The sequence below is a fragment of the Balaenoptera acutorostrata genome, chromosome 2 (assembly GCF_949987535.1).
Source record: "Balaenoptera acutorostrata chromosome 2, mBalAcu1.1, whole genome shotgun sequence".
Taxonomy (NCBI): Eukaryota; Metazoa; Chordata; class Mammalia; order Artiodactyla; family Balaenopteridae; genus Balaenoptera; species Balaenoptera acutorostrata.
The window spans coordinates 95,793,750-95,813,639 of NC_080065.1; the positions used below are offsets into that span (position 1 = coordinate 95,793,750).

The 19,890-nt window shown below is 37.0% G+C and overlaps 1 protein-coding gene across 12 annotated transcripts in view; it reads right to left on the bottom strand.

Annotated features, from left to right (window-relative positions):
• Window positions 1–19,890, bottom strand: part of APC (APC regulator of WNT signaling pathway) — a 144,226-nt gene that overhangs the window by 54,231 nt on the left and 70,105 nt on the right. For all 12 annotated transcript variants that reach the window (XM_057539018.1, XM_057539007.1, XM_057538998.1 and 9 more), the window contains 2 exons: window positions 17,103–17,216; window positions 8,835–8,918 (listed from right to left, as the gene is read on the bottom strand). In XM_057539018.1, coding sequence (XP_057395001.1) covers window positions 8,835–8,918; window positions 17,103–17,216 — 198 coding nt within the window. The remainder of the gene's footprint in view (window positions 1–8,834; window positions 8,919–17,102; window positions 17,217–19,890) is intronic.

The following is a 19,890-nucleotide window of genomic DNA, read 5'->3' on the forward strand; positions in this document are numbered from 1 at the left end:
AGGAAGGACACTACATAATGATCAAGGGATCAATCCAAGGAGAAGATAAAACAATTATAAATATATACGCACCCAACATAGGAGCACCTCAATACATAAGGCAACTGCTAAAAGCTATAAAAGAGGAAATCGACAGTAACACAATAATAGTGGGGGACTTTTAGCACCTCACCTACACCAACGGACAGATCATCCAAACAGAAAATTAATAAGGAAACACGAGCTTCAACTGACACATCAGACCAGCTAGATTTAATTGATATTTATAGGACATTCCATCCAAAAACAGCAGATTACACTTTCTTCTCAAGTGCGCACGGAACATTCTCCAGGATAGATCACATCTTGGGTCACAAATCAAGCCTCAGTAAATTTAAGAAAATTAAAATCATATCAAGCATCTTTTCTGACCAAAACGCTATGAGATTAGAAATCAATTACAGGGAAAAAAACGTTAAAAACACAAACACATGGAGGCTAAACAATACGTTACTAAATAACCAAGAGATCACTGAAGAAATCAAAGAGGAAATCAAAAAATACCTAGAGACAAATGACAATAAAAACACGATGATCCAAAACCTATGGGATGCAGCAAAAGCAGTTCTAAGAGGGAAGTTTATAGCTATACAAGTCTACCTCAAGAAACAAGAAACATCTCAAATAAACAATCTAACCTTACACCTAAAGGAACTAGAGAAAGAAGAACAAACAAAACCCAAAGTTAGCAGAAGGAAAGAAATCATAAAGATCAGAGCAGAAATAAATGAAATAGAAACAAAGAAAACAATAGCAAAGATCAATAAAACTAAAAGCTGGTTCTCTGAGAAGATAAACAAAATTGATAAACCATTAGCCAGACTCGTCAAGAAAAAGAGGGAGAGGACTCAAGTCAATAAAATTTGAAATGAAAAAGAAGTTATAACAGACACCGCAGAAAAAGAAAGCACCCTAAGAGACTACTACAGGCAACTCTATGCCAATAAAATGGACAGCCTGGAAGAAATGGACATATTCTTAGAAAGGTATAACCTTCCACGACTGAACCAGGAACAAGTAGAAAATATGAACAGACCAATCACAAGTAATGAAATTGAAACTGTGACTAAAAATCTTCCAACAAACAAAAGTCCAAGACCAGATGGCTTCACAGGTGAATTCTATCAAACATTTAGAAAAGAGCTAACACCCATCCTTCTCAAACTCTTCCAAAAGATTGCAGAGGAAGGAACCCTCCCAAACTCATTCTATGAGGCCACCATCACCCTGATACCAAAACCAGACAAAGATACTACAAAAAAAGAAAATTACAGACCAATATCACTGATGAATATGGATGCAAAAACCCTCAACAAAATACTAGCAAACAGAATCCAACAACACATTAAAAGGATCATACACCATGATCAAGTGGGATTTATCCCAGGGATGCAAGGACTCTTCAATATACACAAATCAATCAATGTGATACACCATGTTAACAAATTGAAGAATAAAAACCATATGATCATCTCAATAGATGCAGAAAAAGCTTTTGACAAAATTCAACACCCATTTATGATAAAAACTCTCCAGAAAGTGGGCATAGAGGGAACCTACCTCAACATAATAAAGGCTGTATAAGACAAACCCACAGCCAACATCGTTCTCAATGGTGAAAAACTGAAAGCATTGCCTCTAAGATCAGGAACGAGACAAGGATGTCCACTCTCACCACTATTATTCAACATAGTTTTGGAAGTCCTAGCCATGGCAATCAGAGAAGAAAAATAAAAGGAATACAAATTGGAAAAGAAAAATTAAAGCTGTCACTGTTTGCAGATGACGTGATACTATACATAGAGAATCTTAAAGATGCTTCCAGAGAACTACTAGAGCTAATCAATGAATTTGGTAAAGCTGCAGGATACAAAATTAATGCACAGAAATCTCTTGCATTCCTATACACTAATGATGAAAAATCTGAAAGAGAAATGAAGGAAACACTCCCATTTACCACTGCAACAAAAAGAATAAAATACCTAGGAATAAACCTACCTAGGGAGACAAAAGACCTGTATGCAGAAAACTATGACACTGATGAAAGAAATGAAAGATGATACCAACAGATGGAGAGATATACCATGTTCTTGGATTAGAAGAATCAATATTGTGAGAATGACTATATTACCCAAAGCAATCCAAAGATTCAATGCAACCCCTATCCCTAAATTACCGATGGCATTTTTTACAAAACTAGAACAAAAAAAATCTTAAAATTTTTATGAAGACACAAAAGACCCCGAATAGCCAAAGCAGTCTTGAGGGAAAAAAATGGAGCTGGAGGAATCAGACTCCTTGACTTCAGACTATACTACAAAGCTACAGTAACCAAGACACTATGGTAGTGGCACAAAAATAGAAATATAGATCAATGGAACAAGATAGAAAGCCCAGAGATAAACCCATGCACCTATGGTCAATTAATCTATGACAAAGGAGGCAAGGATATACAATGGAGAAAAGACAGTCTCTTCAATAAGTGGTGCTGGGAAAACTGGACAGCTACATGTAAAAGAATAAAATTAGAACACTTCCTAACACCATACACAAAAATAAACTCAAAATGGATTAGAGACCTAAATGTAAGACCAGACACTCTAAAACTCTTAGAGGAAAACATAGGAAGAACACTCTTTGACATAAATCACAGCAAGATCTTTTTTGATCCACCTCCCAGAGTAATGGAAATAAAAACAAAAATAAACAAATGGGACCTAATGAAACTTAAAACCTTTTGCACAGCAAAGGAAACCATAAACAAGACGAAAAGACAACTGTCAGAATGGGAGAAAATATTTGCAAACGAATCAATGGACAAAGGATTAATCTCCAAAATATATAAACAGCTCATGCAGCTCAATGTTAAAAAAAACAAACAACCCAATCCAAAAATGGGCAGAAGGCCTAAATAGACATTGCTCCAAAGAAGACATACAGATGGCCAAGAAGTACATGAAAAGCTGCTCAACATCACTAGTTATTAGAGAAATGTAAATCAAAACTACAATGAGGTATCACCTCACACCAGTTAGAATGGGCATCATCAGAAAATCTACAAACAACAAGGGCTGGAGAGGGTGTGGAGAAACGGGAACCCTCTTGCACTGTTGGTGGGAATGTAAATTGATACAGCCACTGTGGAGAACAATATGGAGGTTCCTTAAAAAACTAAAAAGAGAATTACCATATGACCCAGCAATCCCACTACTGGGCATATACCCAGAGAAAACCATAATTCAAAAAGACACATGCACCCCAATGTTCACTGCAGCACTATTTACAATAGCCAGGTCATAGAAGCAACCTAAATGCCCATCAACAGATGAATGGATAAAGAAGATGTGGTACATATATACAATGGAGTATTACTCAGCCATAAAAAGGAACGAAATTGGGTCATTTGTTGAGATGTGGATGGATCTAGAGACTGTCATACAGAGTGAAGTAAGTCAGAAAGAGAAAAACAAATCATATATTAACGCATATTGTGGAACCTAGAAAAATGGTACAGATGAACCGGTTTGCAAGGCAGAAGCTGAGATACAGATGTCGAGAACAAATGTATGGACACCAAGGGGGGAAAACTGTGGGGGTGGTGGTGTGATGAATTGGGCGATTGGGATTGACATGTATACACTGATGTGTATAAATTGATGACTAATAAGAACCTGCTGTATAAAAAAAAAAAACAAACAAAAAACACCAAAACACAGATAAACTACACTGGAAAGCCAAAAGGGGTCATAATAACCAGAATGCCACATATAGCAATGCCAATGACACTGAAAAAGAAGCAGAGATACTGTTTTTTTGGGGTTTTTTTTTTAAAGTCCTTAAGAGTCAACATTGCAAAAAGGACACTTATTCTTTATATTACAAATATTTGGTTTATATTAACTTAGGACAGCCAGGTTAAACTACTTTGAGCAATATGACTATTACACTGTACTTAAACTGCCTATTTAGCAAATACATGTTTCTACATATTTCAAATTTAGATGTACTGAATCCAAAGATATTTAAAACGACAAGCATGGATGAAAATAGTCTTAAAAAGGACTCTACACTTTCAAAAATTGTACTTTTAACATTAGAAACAGTTGTCTTCCCTGTGTATAAACGGGCCTGCACTATTCTGGGCTCGAAACAGAACTGTTCATTATTTGATCAAATTTTCCACGGGTGGAAAATATGTGCTGGCCATGACAGAACATGACAAATTTGTTTTGTATACAAAACTTTTCTCTCATTATAAAAACTGTACATAGTTAGTATAAAAAAATTACAAAACAACTGGCTAAGCCAGAAAAACAAGGAGGTATTAACAAAGGTTATCTGCCTTTTCATATTATTTCTGATACACTATGTTTGTGTATATCTTTTAAAAAATGGGATCAAAGTGTACATACTATTTTGTATATCATAAACATTTAAAAATCTCAATAAATGCTTCATTGTGTTTTTAGGAATTATATTTAGAAAACAGCACTAAGCTGATGTTTCACTCTTTGCAGTCTCTTCTTTTTTCATGATCTGGAATGTGAGTCTGAATCTGGCTGCACATTAGAAACTTTCCACTGATGTGTCTCAAATCTGTCCCCAAATACTGAGCCAATTTTTCCTAGCAACAATTCTGTTGTTTATTGTTCAATGTGGATTTTTATTCAGCTTTTCTTTTGCTCCTGTTGCACAGAGACAGGTCTTCCTGCAGTTGACTAAAGAAGCAAATAATTTCCTGAAAATTTATTTTCTCTGAGCCTCCCACATAGCTTCTCCAAAACTTATTCAGCGATAGTTCACTTAAGTCCCATGTAGGTTTTCTTATTATTTACCTATAAACAAGGTGAGAAGTGCCCAAATTCGCTGGCTATAAACAGATAGGTGAGAGGATGGTCTTTTACACCCCCATCCTTCTATATGGTGATCAAAACCAAATTTCAGCTGCAGAGCTGACAAATACGCACAAGTCTCAGTAACATTCAGTTTCTAGCATGTATAAATATACAGTATTTGTGTTCCACTGAGATAGTACCTTCCTCTTACTTCCACTGCTTGGTCTTCTTGTTACTCACTGATACTATATTAAACATGACTTTTCCTAGGATATACTGCTACCAACGTTTTTGCTTTCTCTAAGCTCCTCTTAATTTCTTTACTAATCATCATTATCAAGGTATAATTATTAAGCCAATCCAGATTATAGAGGAAGATAAGTATAAATATCTTCTAAATGATAGCCTTGGCTCTTTTAAATGCTTTATTTTTATCATAGTTACACATAGTTGAAATAATCATTAGTTCTAAAGCCTTGTGACAATGAACAGTGGTCTTTCACACTTGCTTGCTCTGTCCCATTTCCTGTTATCTTAAGGCAAACATTTTCATCTCCTTCAGAGGATTTTTATTTTTATTTTGGAACTCACCTCTCTATCTCTAAATAACCTGCTTGTGTTGCTAGGTTCTGCTTTTCTTAGTTTAATGCCTCATTTATTGATTTCCTATTATGTAAGATGAGGACTGATTTCTCTTTTATCAATATTCCACCCTTAACACACCATACTCATCCTGTTCCTCTATTTGTCCAATTTACATTTTATAGTTAGATAAATTGTTCACTATTTGCATTATTTTGACTATTAAATTATAGTCATGAGTACAGGTGGTATACTATGATTCTTTCCTTTACAACTTCCTGTTGTCCATGGAGTTAAGATTATCTTTTTTTTGTTTTGTTTATTTGGTGTTCTGTGTACTTGTGACACCCTCAGTTTCTCTCCTACTGTGTAAATTTCTTTTCCTTTCAATAAATTCAAAAACATTAAGTAGTCTACTGATTTCATCTTCTTAGACTCATCTCTCCCAGAATCTTCTCAACTGTGCCAATAGGGACTCGTTACTTTCTCTATCATTAGTCTCAGAATCTCCCTTCATCTTCATTCTGGGGAGTCTTTCATGTCTTTCTCTTGTATTGTATTCTTTATGTCTTGGATCCCAAATCTTCATTTTTCTTGCTTTACCTTCTCATTTAAACTATATCCTCTAATAGCTTCCAGAAAACAGTATAGAGAAATATGTATTTTTGATACTTTGACTATCTGAAAATGCATTCTACTCTCAAATTTAATAGGCAGTTGACTAGAGATAAATTTACAGGCTCGTGTGGTATAATAAAAAATATATATATCTGGTCTTTGTCCCTTTATTCTTTGCACAGAGCTTCAAAAACCCTTGCAATTTCCTGAGTTTGCCATGCAGATGAGGTGACCCATGGGGGATCCCTAGATAGCTTCAGGATGGGTGCTGGTCACCTGAAAGGCCAACCACATGACTAGAGGGTTGAACTAGTCAAGACTGATCTCCAGGGATGGGAAGGGTGCTGGAAACTGAGTTCAATCATGTAGCCACTTGTTTAATCAAGCATGCCTACATGATGAAACCCCAGTAAAAACTCTGGACACTGAAGCTCAATGCAGCTTCCTGCTTGGTGAACACAAAGATGCCCTGGGAGAGTGATGTGTCCAGATTCCATGAGAGATCATGGAAGCTCTGCATCCTCCACCCTCACCTTCTCTAGGTCCTGCCTTACATGTCTCACTCGGCTGTTCCTGATCTGCATCCTTTATAATAAAACTGTAATCATAATTGTAGTACTTTTACTGAGTTCTGAGTCACTGAAGTGAATTATCAAACCTAAGGTTGTTGTAGGATACCCCAAATTTGCAGAAGCATGGGAGGCTTGGCATCTGAAGTGGGAGTAGTGTTGTGAAGGGCTCTGCCCTTAACCTGTAAGGTCTAGGCTCCCTCCAAGTAGTTAGTGTCAGAATTGAACTGTAGTGTAATACACCCACTCCCACTTGGGTAGGATTTATAACAAGCTGGGCAGAGTGCAGGTGGTTTGGGACACCTGAAACTTGCCTGGTACCTGAAGTGAGGGCAGTCTTGTGAATGACTTCACCCTTAAATGTAGGGTCTACGCTAAGTCTGGGTAGTGTCAGAACTGATTTGAACTGTAGGACAACTAGTGGTGTCAGAGAACTGGCTTGGGAACATAGCTGAAAATAATCTTCCAGAAGTTTTAAGAAATTGCTACTCTACTTCCCAGCTTCTAGTGTGCTGTTTATATACCTAAGTATATTTGTATTCCTGTTTCTTTGTGTGAAATTTGTTTTCTTCTCCTTCTCTACAAGGTTTTAAGATTTTCCCTTTATTCCCAGTGAGATGAAATTTCATCATGATGTGCCTAGTGTGGGATTTTCACCTGTGGCACTGGATCCTGGAGAGAGCGTTTTACTTGGGAAACTACGCCCTCCCGTCCTGGGGAGTTTTAATGTGTGATTTCCTTCCTCTACTTTCTCCACTCTCTTTCTGGAACCCCCTCTGTATTCAGATATTGAACCCTCCTAGAACGACTCTCTGACTTTCTTATCTTTTCTATTTTCCATTGCATTATTCTTTTGTTCTACTTTCTGAGAAATTTATCTTTTAACCTTTCTGTTGAGATTTTCATTTCTACTACTACAATTTTAATTCCCAAGAACACTTTTTTAAATTCTCTGAATGTTCCTTTTGTATACCATCATTTTCTCACTTTATGGATGCATTATCTTTCATCTTGAGAATATTAATGTCAGTTCTATTTTTCTTAAGTTTTCTTCTTCTTGCATAGTCTTTATTTCCATTAAATCTTTTTTATTAGAAACTTTCTTAAAATGTCTGGTGGTCTTTAGCTGTCTAGCCATATTTAGGAATGGACTGCCTATGAAGCTCTATGCCTAAAGGTTGCAGTCTGTCAGCTGTAGCCATCCAGTAGGGTGGTCTAGCTGGGATGTTTTATTGAGAAATCCGCCAGTGTCAGTACCTTTAGGTCTCTCTTCCTGGGTTAGTCACACTTCTTAGAGAAGTTGCTTCTAGAAACCTGCCTGTATTATAAACCTGGATGCCAATGAGGGTTTCAGCATTCAGTAAGGAAGTTTTCACTGATTTCAGTTTTTAGTATGATACCTCCCTCCCAACGTCAACTATACTAGGATTACCCTTATCCAAAGACCCTTTGTTTTACCTTTTCCAGAATAAATCTCTCAGCTTTTGCTGAGACTGGAAAGTAGCAGTCACTTAGCCATGCAGAGTTGAAGAGGGGTTCTGGAGGCTCCACCGGCTTCTTAAACTTTCAGTCATCCTCTTGCTTTTAACCTCTTTCTTAATCCTCACATCCAGAGGTAGCACATCCAGGTGTAACCAATTCTGGAACCTTGTAGGACTCCACAGTGTAAAATGGGTTGCTACTGCTGACTCAGGGGTCAACTCTCTACCATATGCCAGAAGAGTAATTTGTTTATCTGCTTTCCAGCTGCCCAAATTTTATTGATGTCACCTCCCCTGGTATTTGTGATTTTTCATTTTATCCTTTTACTGTCATTTTAATGGAGTTTGTAGAGTAAGCATAGATATATGTGTATGATCAATTTTTACTATGGATTACATACAAAGAGATAGCTTATTTACAAATCGTTAGTAGCCAAATTAAGTTAGTTATCTGATTATATGAAAACAGATAACTGAAGTAAGGTATCTGTATTTATGGCTCTACACATTTTAACTGCCTTAAAGTTATGAAGAAACCAAAGTAGTAAAGGTTTTTGAAATCTATTTAATTTAATGAAAAAACTTATTAAGTGTCTTAATTCTTTAGAAGAACACCTATTTCGATGATGCCACGTTAATTATACCTATTTCCTCTTCTTAGAATAACTACCTATATTTATGTCTGCAAACAAAAGAGACAATTTACTAACCTCTGCTTCTGTTGCTTGGGACTGTAAAAGCTGTCGTATACGAAGTATGTCCTTCTCTATTTGTTGAATTCTGGTTATTCTTCGCTAAAATAAAATAAGTAACCAAATTAGATCTATTTTTATTAAAAACATTAGTTTAAATAACCGTACTATGGTTACCATTTAACAGCTTAGGGTTATACCAAATCACTCTTATATAAGAATTAGATATGTATATATATTCATACACTGATGACATATTAGGATCAGTTCAATTTTTTAATAAATCTAACTTTATACAACAGATCTCTAGATCTACTTAGGGAAACTGTAAAAATATAAGTCATATATCAAATTGTATGATGCATATAGTGTGAAATTGGTATTTAAAAGCTAGTCTCAAAAACTACTTCAACAAAGAGAAAATTACATCTGAATTTAATCTTCTATATTAATCCAGATGTCAGTACAGTGTAATGGATTTATACAAAGCATGGTATACCTGTAAAGGGAAAGAGCAGCTGATTTGTTTTAATAAACATCAGGCTTTAAACAGTAAGAATAATCTTCCCCAAAGTTATTCTCATTACAAGTCAGTGGTACCTTTCAGATTTAGCTTTCCCAAATACCTACTGCAGCTAAACATTATTTTTATTCCCAACACTAAGATCACAATGATGGTAAGAGCTACTGCTCTGCCCATATCCTGAGACCTTCAAGTGAACACAAAGCAGTAACTACAGATCAAACAATGTGGAACTGAAAAAATGTGGGAAAAGTGTTTTCAAGTATATGTTTTAAAAACAAGTACTGCCAGTGTTGTAACATCTTCTGTAATAATTCTATAGTTAACATCCTAATATTGGTATAAAAAATTGTATTATTAAGAGTAATTGTTTCAATGGGGAAAAAAGTGTTAGAAGCTAGATGGAGTAATTTCCAAACTTTTATGATTATGCACCCATCAATAAAAGATTTCTGAGCATGTATACCTCAATAGATAAATAATAAAAGTACTGTAACAGGGCTTCCCTGGTGGCGCAGTGGTTGAGAGTCTGCCTGCTAATGCAGGGGACACGGGTTCGAGCCCTGGTCTGGGAGGATCCCACATGCCGCGGAGCAACAGGGCCCGTGAGCCACAGCTACTGAGCCTGTGCTCTGCAACAAGAGAGGCCGCGATAGTGAAGAGGCCCGCGCACCGCGATGAAGAGTGGCCCCCGCTTGCTGCAACTAGAGGAAGCCCTCGCACAGAAACGAAGACCCAACACAGCCAAAAATAAATATAAAAATAAATAAAATATTTTTTAAAAAAGTACTGTAACAAATAGCTTTACGTATATATAGTTATAAAACTTACATACAAAACTTACCCTTTGAGCATATCTAATTTTGCTTAAATACAATGTCCTTACGATTTTATTGCCATAGTAAAAATGATTATTGTTGCTATTTTCCAATGTTATGATAAACAAACACAGAAAAGCTCGAAAAAGTTGCGCTCACCAAAAAAGAATCCTTCCTTCCTCCCTCCCTCCCTTCTTTCCTTCCTTTGTAACACTACAACTGTGCTGATCCTATATCGTAATTCTGAAAATAGTGAACCTAAGGTAAATAATATTCTTTAATTAAGAAATTTTACCACATCCAATTTTCATCATGAAAACATGCTGAAGAAGAAATACCTGTGCTTTTGGTAGCTTTCTAAAGAGACTGCAAAGGTGAGTGATCACCTCTACATCAGATGGTAAATACTTCCTGGCATTACATAAGCAATGAAACTACACACAATTAGTGGCTTTGTAATATTTTATTGTTCTCCTCTCTCTATGTAACTAGCTCCCCTTCACCAATAAAGTCCTAAGTCAAAATTTTTAATATTCAGAGGATGAAAAAAGGAAATCATATCTAATACTCCTCTCCACAGAACTACATTTCTGTATTGCTATTAGGTCACTAAATTCTGAAGTCAAGTCTGTGCCTTGATGATTTCTGACACAACAACTTTTGTGCTTCTGTTACTCAACATGAAAATGGAAGAAGCCAGTAGTATTTCTTTCCATTCTCTATATGACAATCTTGAATATTTATGAAATTATGTTTAACAAAAAATGCTTACTTGTTCAGGCATATGGAGATGGTATGACTTTTGCAAAACTGATTTAAAAAAATCATATAGTAATACAGTTCAATATGAATTCAGGACAACTCTCAACAAATTAGGAATAGAAGGTAAATTCCTTAACTTGATAAAATATCTCTCAAATACATAAGAATAAGACATTTGACATAATAGAAAATGGGCAAAGGATATGGAAAAATGACAAAAAGAAAATCTAATGAATATATGAAAAGATAATCAACTTCAGTAGTACTCACGGAAGTACAAACTAAATGACAAGATAATGTTTCAAATGCCCATTGTTTGTTAATTATAAAATGTGACTCACAATTGCTGAAAAAATCAGGTAAAAGAAACAGGAATTCTCACATACGACTAGGAGAAATGTAAACTGATAAAATCATTTTGAGTGCAATTTGGCACACACTATTCAAAACACTCATACCTTATGACCAGCAATTACGCTTTTAGGTATATACCCTAGAGCAGAGGTCAGCAAATTAGGGCTTGCTAGCCATCTGTATTTATGAATTAAGTTTTACTGAAACACAGCCATGCCCATCTGCTTATATATTGTCATCTATGGTTGCCTTCTTGCTACAAAGGCAGATGGCCACAAAGTCTAAAATATTTACCATACAGCCCTTTAAGAAAAAGACTGCTGACTCTTGACCTAGAGAAACTGTTGCACGTGTTTATAGGATATGAATAAGTATGTTTATCAGAGGGTTTTTTTTGTTTTTTTAATTAATTTATTTTATTTATGGCTGTGTTGGGTCTTCGTTTCTGTGCGAGGGCTTTCTCTAGTTGCGGCAAGTGGGGGCCACTCTTCATCGCGGTGCGCGGGCCTCTCACCATCGCGGCCTCTCTTGTTGCGGAGCACAGGCTCCAGACGCGCAGGCTCAGTAATTGTGGCTCACGGGCCTAGTTGCTCCGCGGTATGTGGGATCTTCCCAGACCAGGGCTCGAACCCGTGTCCCCTGCATTGGCAGGCAGATTCTCAACCACTGCGCCGCCAGGGAAGCCCCCCAGAGTTGTTTTAACAGTGAAAACTTTACACATAGAGGAGAGCAGGGACCACCATACTAGGTGCAAATATGTGTTGAACAAATAATGGAGAGAATAAATAACCAAACTGTTAACAGAGACAGAGACTAACTCACACACGCATGGGCAAGAGTGGATTTTGTTTCAACTTTCCCTAAATTGTTCGCCAGTCATTTGTATGTTTTACTGGTCATTTGCATTTTCTTTTCAATAAATTGAATGATTACATCCTCTGCCCATATAAAAAGAGAGTTGTCTTTTTCTTACTGTTTGTAGGAATTCTTATAGTACAGGGATATTAACCTTTTCCCCTTATGTGTACAAATATTTTCCCTTAGTTTATTTTCTGCAGGATGAATGTTTTAAATTTTTATGAAATAAATCCTGTTTCCCACCCCGCCTTTATTGCTTTTGAGTTTCCATTCTTAATTAAGATCTCTCTTGTCCTATATTTTCTATTAATTTTATGTTTATTTTTTACATTTAGATATTTAATCCACCTATAATTGTTCATGTACAAGATGTGAGTTAGGGATCTAATTCAATTTCTCTTCTACCAAACAGGTTCCTAGTTATACCTATGCATTTATTGAGTTATTTAACATTTCCCCCCAAATTTATAACTTTTATCATTAAAAGATTCCATGTTTTCTTATATCTTTTTCTAGTTTCTGTTCTGTTCTATTTGCCTACGTCTATACCTGTGCTATCATACTGTGATTACTACACCTTTACAGTAAGTTTTAACAAATGGTAAGGTAAATCCTCACTCATAATTTTCTTAAATATTTTTGGAAATTTTTACTTTGCAAACTTTAGAATCACTTTTCCGGGCTCCAAAAAAAATTTAAGGTTATGACTGGAATTGTATTATATATCAACATTTTAAAGGATATTAAAGTCTTCTCACCTAGGCTTCTTTATTTATTTATTGTTTTCAGCAACAGAGACATCAATGGTTTAATGGATAGGGGATCTTACACACCTGAAGCAAGGTCCCGGAGTGACACCCCGCCATGTGCAGCGGACAGCGGGCAGGACATGGCAGCGGGTCTCCCTCCCGGTGGAAGGGGAGATTTGCTAGTTATAGGGAGAATTACCTCAGGCTGGCTCATTAGTTACCAGGGAAGCCAGCAGAAACTAGCAGAGGGGGATGTCCCTCACCGCCCCTTTGATGAGAACAATCACTAGCTGGGGCCTGGGGCAAGCGTGCAGGAAGGTCAGTCATGTGAGTGGGGTGTAGGTGAAGCAGGCACTGGTCGAGCTGGGGACGTACAGAGAGCAAGACAACAGCCATCTTGGGTGGCCTGACCACACGCTCCACCCCTCCATACCCTGCACGACCCTTACCATCAGGGTCCGCCCCTCTTCCGCGATTCCCTGGGGTCAGGTATGTAGGGGACACTGCAACCAGATACCCCAAATACAATACAGACAGCAGCACAGGCTCCTCTATTTTTAAGGCCACATTTTGCATCCTTTAGCAATTTTATATTTTTCTTCATGTGGGTATGCTCTAGGTATTTTAAAGTGTCCTGTTATTGTAAACAGGTCCTCCTACCCCATCTTCCATTTCCAAGTGGTAGCTATTGCTACTAGAGAAAACCTACTAATTTTAGTAATGTACCTTAACTCCAGCCACCTTACTCAATTCTCTCATTAGCTGAAATATTTTTTGACTCTTCTCTACGGCTTTTCTAGGCAAACAACCATATAATTTACAAAAGACAATTATTTGGTCCCTTCCCTTCTAGCTGGAAAATAGTGTAGTATTTAAACAACTTATTTTCTTTCTAACTGAATTAGTGGAGCCTCCAAACACAGTTAAATAATAGTGATGACAGCTCAAGCACCCAACCATATTAATGAGTGCAATGGTAATAATCTTATTATTTCTCTATTCAAGTTAATATAAAGTTGCCTTCTGGTTTCTGATACATAATTATTCCTTAAAAAACTTTTACTCTATTCTTATTTTATTTGGAATTTTTATCCATCTTTTCTCCTTGCAAATGAGATCCCACATTTTTTTCTCATGGCTTCAGGTCTTCCTGGGATCCACTTCCCCATGTCCATTAGCTGGCCATTCTAGTCTTACATGTTGAGTCACTCAAGTAGAGAGTTAGGAGGGAAAGATGTACTGTGGACAATTACTAACAAATAGCTAACAGAAACTAGCTATCAGCTACAGAAGATCAGCATCTAATTCTTCTTCCCTCATAATTCCAAGGCATAGCAGAACAGTATCAGGGAAATGAAATATGAAGTGAGAATTATTTGAACACTGGTTATGTTGCCCAGCAGCCACGGTAAATTATTCTTTTTTTTTAAACGTTTTTATTGGAGTATAATTGCTTTACAATGGTGTGTTAGTTTCTGCTTTATAACAAAGTGAATCAGCTATACATATACACATATCCCCATATCTCCTCCCTCTTGCGTCTCCCTCCCACCCTCCCTATCCTACCCCTCTAGATGGTCACAAGTGCTGAGCTGATCTCCCTGTGCTATGCGGCTGCTTCCAACTAGCTATCTATTTTACATTTGGTAGTGTATATATGTCCATGCCACTCTCTCACTTTGTCCCAGATTACCCTTCCCCCTCCCCATATCCTCAAGTCCATTCTCCAGTAGGTCTGTGTCTTTATTCCCGTCTTGCCCCTAGGTTCTTCAGAACCATTTTTTTAAAATTCCATATATGTGTGTTAGCATACAGTATTTGTTTTTCTCTTTCTGACTTACTTCACTTTGTATGACAGACTCTAGGTCCATCCACCTGACTACAAATAACTCAATTTCGTTTCTTTTTATGGCTGAGTAATATTCCATTGTATATACGTGCCACATCTTCTTTATCCATTCATCTGTCAATGGACACTTAGAATGCTTCCATGTCCTGGCTATTGTAAATAGAGCTGCAATGAACATTGCGGTACATGACTCTTTTTGAATTATGGTTTTCTCAGGGTATATGCCCAGTAGTGGGATTGCTGGGTCGTATGGTAGTTCTATTCTTAGTTTTTTAAGGAACCTCCATACTCTTCTCCATAGTGGCTGTATCAATTTACATTCCCACCAACAGTGCAAGAGGGTTCCCTTTTCTCCACACCCTCTCCAGCATTTACTGTTTGTAGATTTTTTGATGATGGCCATTCTGACCAGTGTGAGATGATATCACATTGTAGTTTTGATTTGCATTTGTCTAATGATGTTGAGCATTCTTTCATGTGTTTGTTGGCAATCTGTATATCTTCTTTGGAGAAATGTCTATTTAGGTCTTCGGCTCATTTTTGGATTGGGTTGTTTGTTTTTTTGATATTGAGCTGCATGAGCTACTTGTAAATTTTGGAGATTAATCCTTTGTCAGTTGCTTCATTTGCAAATATTTTCTCCCACTCTGAGGGTTGTCTTTTCATCTTGTTTATGGTTTCCTTTGCTGTGCAAAAGCTTTGAAGTTTCATTAGGTCCCATTTGTTTATTTTTGTTTTTATTTCCATTTCTCTAGGAGGTGGGTGGGTCAAAAAGGATTGTGCTGTGATTTATGTCATAGAGTGTTCTCCCTATGTTTTCCTCTAAGAGTTTCATAGTGTGTCTGGCCTTACGTTTAGGTCTTTAATCCATTTTGAGTTTATTTTTGTGCATGGTGTTAGGGAGTGTTCTAATTTCATTCTTTTACATGTAGCTGTCCAGTTTTCCCAGCACCACTTATTGAAGAGGCTGTCTTTTCTCCACTGTATATTCTTGCCTCCTTTATCAAAGATAAGGTGACCATATGTGCATGGGTTTATCTCTGGGCTTTCTATCCTGTTCCATTGATCTATATTTCTGTTTTTGTGCAAGTACCATACTGTCTTAATTACTGTAGCTTTGTAGTAGTCTGAAGTCTGGGAACCTGATTCCTCCAGCTCCGTTTTTCTTTCTCAAGATTGCTTTGGCTATTCAGGGTCTTTTGTGTTTCCATACAAATTGTGAAATTATTTGTTCTAGTTCTGTGAAAAATGCCAGTGGTAGTTTGATAGGGATTGCACTGAATCTGTAGATTGCTTTGGGTAGTAGAGTCATTTTCACAATGTTGATTCTTCCAATCCAAGAACATGGTATATCTCTCCATCTGTTTGTATCATCTTTAATTTCTTTCATCAGTGTCTTATAATTTCTGCATACAGGTCTTTTGTCTCCTTAGGTAGATTTATTCCTAGGTATTTTATTCTTTTTGTTGCAGTGGTAAATGGGAGTGTTTCCTTCATTTCACTTTCAGATTTTTCATCATTAGTGTATAGGAATGCAAGAGATTTCTGTGCATTAATTTTGTATTCTGCTACTTTACCAAATTCATTGATTAGCTCTAGTAGTTTTCTGGTAGCATCTTTAGGATTCTCTATGTATAGTATCATGTCATCTGCAAACAGTGACAGCTTTACTTCTTCTTTTCTGATTTGGATTCCTTTTATTTCTTTTTCTTCTCTGATTGCTGTGGCTAAAACTTCCAAAACTATGTTGAATAATAGTGGTGAGAGTGGGCAACCTTGTCTTGTTCCTGATCTTAGTGGAAATGGTTTCAGTTTTTCACCATTGAGGACGATGTTGGCTGTGGGTTTGTCATATATGGCCTTTATTATGTTGAGGTAAGTTCCCTCTATGCCTACTTTCTGGAGGGTTTTTATCATAAATGGGTATTGAATTTTGTCAAAAGCTTTCTCTGCATCTATTGAGATGATCATATGGTTTTTCTCCTTCAGTTTGTTAATATGGTGTATCACATTGATTGATTTGCATATATTGAAGAATCCTTGCATTCCTGGGATAAACCCCACTTGATCACAGTGTATGATCCTTTTAATGTGCTGTTGGATTCTGTTTGTTAGTATTTTGTTGAGGATTTTTGCATCTATGTTCATCAGTGATATTGGTGTGTAGTTTTCTTTTTTTGTGACATCTTTGTCTGGTTTTGGTATCAGGGTCATGGTAAATTATTCTTATTTTGAACTAGTGTCAAAGTAAAGACAGACTTTAACATATTTCTAAAAATAAAATTTAATCAATGGTAACAGAGCTGTAATTCATTAGATTCTTAATAGATCTCTAGCTAGTGCTGTTTCATAGTTTAATAATAAATAAGTTACCTGTGCTCGTTTTTCCATATCCTGGCAAGTACCCAGTTGTTCTTCCATTGCAACTCTGATTTGCCTTGCTTCATATTCCAATTGCCTTCTGGTCATATCTGTTTGTAAGGAAAACTAAAATCACAAATAAAATGGAAATGTTAATATCTTGTGTGTTTATCAGTAAAAATAAAAAAGCATATAAGTACCAATAAAGAAAATGAATAAGCAAATATGTAAGTTACTGTGCATGAGAAAATTAATTTTTACTCCAAGGAGTCCTAAAACTTGATTATAAGTGCTAGGCTCAGACTGGGTCTCTGATGTGAAATGCAGAGTTGAAACACTTTTATTGCCCCATAGTCACAAACAGCTTTAATTAAATTGTACTCTTTAATTTAAAATATAATAATTGGGGACTTTCCTAGTGGCACAGTGGTTAAGAATCTGCCTGCCAATGCAGGGGACAAGGGTTTGAGCCCTGGTCCAGGAAGATCCCACATGCTGCGGAGCAACTAAGCCTGTGTGCCACAACTACTGAGCCTGCGTGCCACAACTACTGAGCCTGCGTGCCACAACTACTGAAGCCTGCGTGCCTAGAGCCCGTGCTCTGCAACTAGAGAAGCCACCATGATGAGAAGGCTGCACACCAAAGAGTAGCCCCTGCTTGCCAGAACTAGAGAAAGCCTACGCGCAGCAACAAGGACCCAATGCAGCAATCAATCAATCAATCAATCAATAAATTTTATAAATAAATAAATAAATAAATTTTATAAATAAATAAAATAAAATACATAATCGGTCCAGTTAGGGTAAGCCTATCTTCAGTCACCTTATAATCCTTCTGCTCTGAAAAGGTACTACTTTGAATTATTAAAAACCAGATAGTAATAGTAATGTGGACAACACAGAATAATCAAGAATCAGGTCCATCATCCTTAAATTTATACCTGAATTTTAGGTACGGACTGTTGTATACATGTAGACTAAACAGAGAGAAATTTTCCATTTGTAAAAAGAAGAAAATAGAATAAGAAAAAGCTTTTATATAATACAATCATTAATTGTGAGACAACGCAAACTTTTTGGTAAAAATCCAATTGTGAACCCAAGTTGAAACAAACCAAAAAAAGTACTTCTTCACAGAGTGGGTGTTAATTCATTCAAAATTTTATTTGCCCTTTAACTAAAATTCCAGGTACTGTGGTAACTGCTAGGCATAAAAAAGGATGAAAAGGACAAGGTAAATAAACTTGCAAAGACATGCTCCAAGAGGTGCTAAAGGCTAAAAATATGATTAGACAAAATGATAGGTAACAGAGTTATAATGGGCCATGACGGGAGTAAGGAAGTGCTGTAGATTTTTCATGCTCTACATGCCCAATAAAAAGCTGCATGTGTGGAATTCCCTGGTGGCCCAGAGGTTAGGACTCTGCGCTTTCATTGCTGAGGGCCTGGGTTCGATCCCTGGTCAGGGAACTAAGATCCCATAAAAAAAAAAAAAAGCTGCATGTGCACATGTCTGACTCAGAATAGCATTCTGTAGGCCTAAGGATCCCAAATTGTGTTGTCAGATAAGTTAGAGGAGCACTCACCCATTTCCCTTGCAATATACAGATGACATAAGCAGAATGTATTCCTAGAGGCATACCCACATTACGGGTTGCAACACAGATGAAATAGTCTGCATGTTATTTCTAATTCCCAGTGAGCCAGTTGTAACTACACTTATTTGTCCTCCACTTCCCCAACCCCCCTGCACAAAAAGTTGAACGTGACACAGTATGTTATAATAATGCAGTTTAGATCTGATGTTTTAAGCAATACCTAGTATCTTTTTTTTTTTTTTTAATAAGTTTATTTATTTATTTTTAGCTGTGTTGGGTCTTTGTTTCTGTGCGAGGGCTTTCTCTAGTTGCGGCAAGCAGGGGCCACTCTTCATCGCAGTGCGCGGGCCTCTCACTATCACGGCCTCTCTTGTTGCGGAGCACAGGTTCCAGACGCGCAGGCTCAGTAGTTGTGGCTCACGGGCCCAGTTGCTCTGCGGCATGTGGGATCTTCCCAGACCAGGGCTCGAACCTGTGTCCCCTGCATTGGCTGGCAGATTCTCAACCACTGCGCCACCAGGGAAGCCCAATACCTAGTATCTTAATAAGTATTTCCATATGAGAGTGTTCTTAACTTGGCTTCCCAATATAAAAGCAAAGTTTTGTGAAATTAAAAAATATTTATGAAATGGAAGCAATTTACATTCGCTAATGTTGCCAAATGGTCCATAACGTCTTACATATCCTCTTAAATAAGCATGACTGGCTATTTAGTAAATTAATATGGGAATGAATGATTTGACAATTAATCTTTGTTTCAGATATTAACCAATCGATCTTGAATTGTCACATACACGACTGCATGCAGACAGTTGGACTCTAAATTTTGTATAGTCTAATTACCAAAGTGAATGTTAAGCAAAACAATGCTTTACTATTTTTAAGAGTAAAAATCCCACCAAACCCTCCTGAGTTCCTAATCCTCATGTGCCAAGAACTCTCCATGAACTGTTCTTTCACTAGTGGTGTCTCCTTAACTCCCGAAAAGACGTTAAGACATCGTCAGGAAGGGAGATTCATTCCCTCTCAAAATCCTGGATGACTGTTCTAGGAGGCTGAGCACTTAAGCTTCTAGTTCTAGCTCCCACCAGGCAATGCCCACTCCAGTCAGGAAACTGACTATGTGTTTTGAAAAAGGTTTTCCTTCTTTGCACTTTTGCCTTTTCTTTATTATGCTCTCTCAAAAGTGCTATTAGAAAATG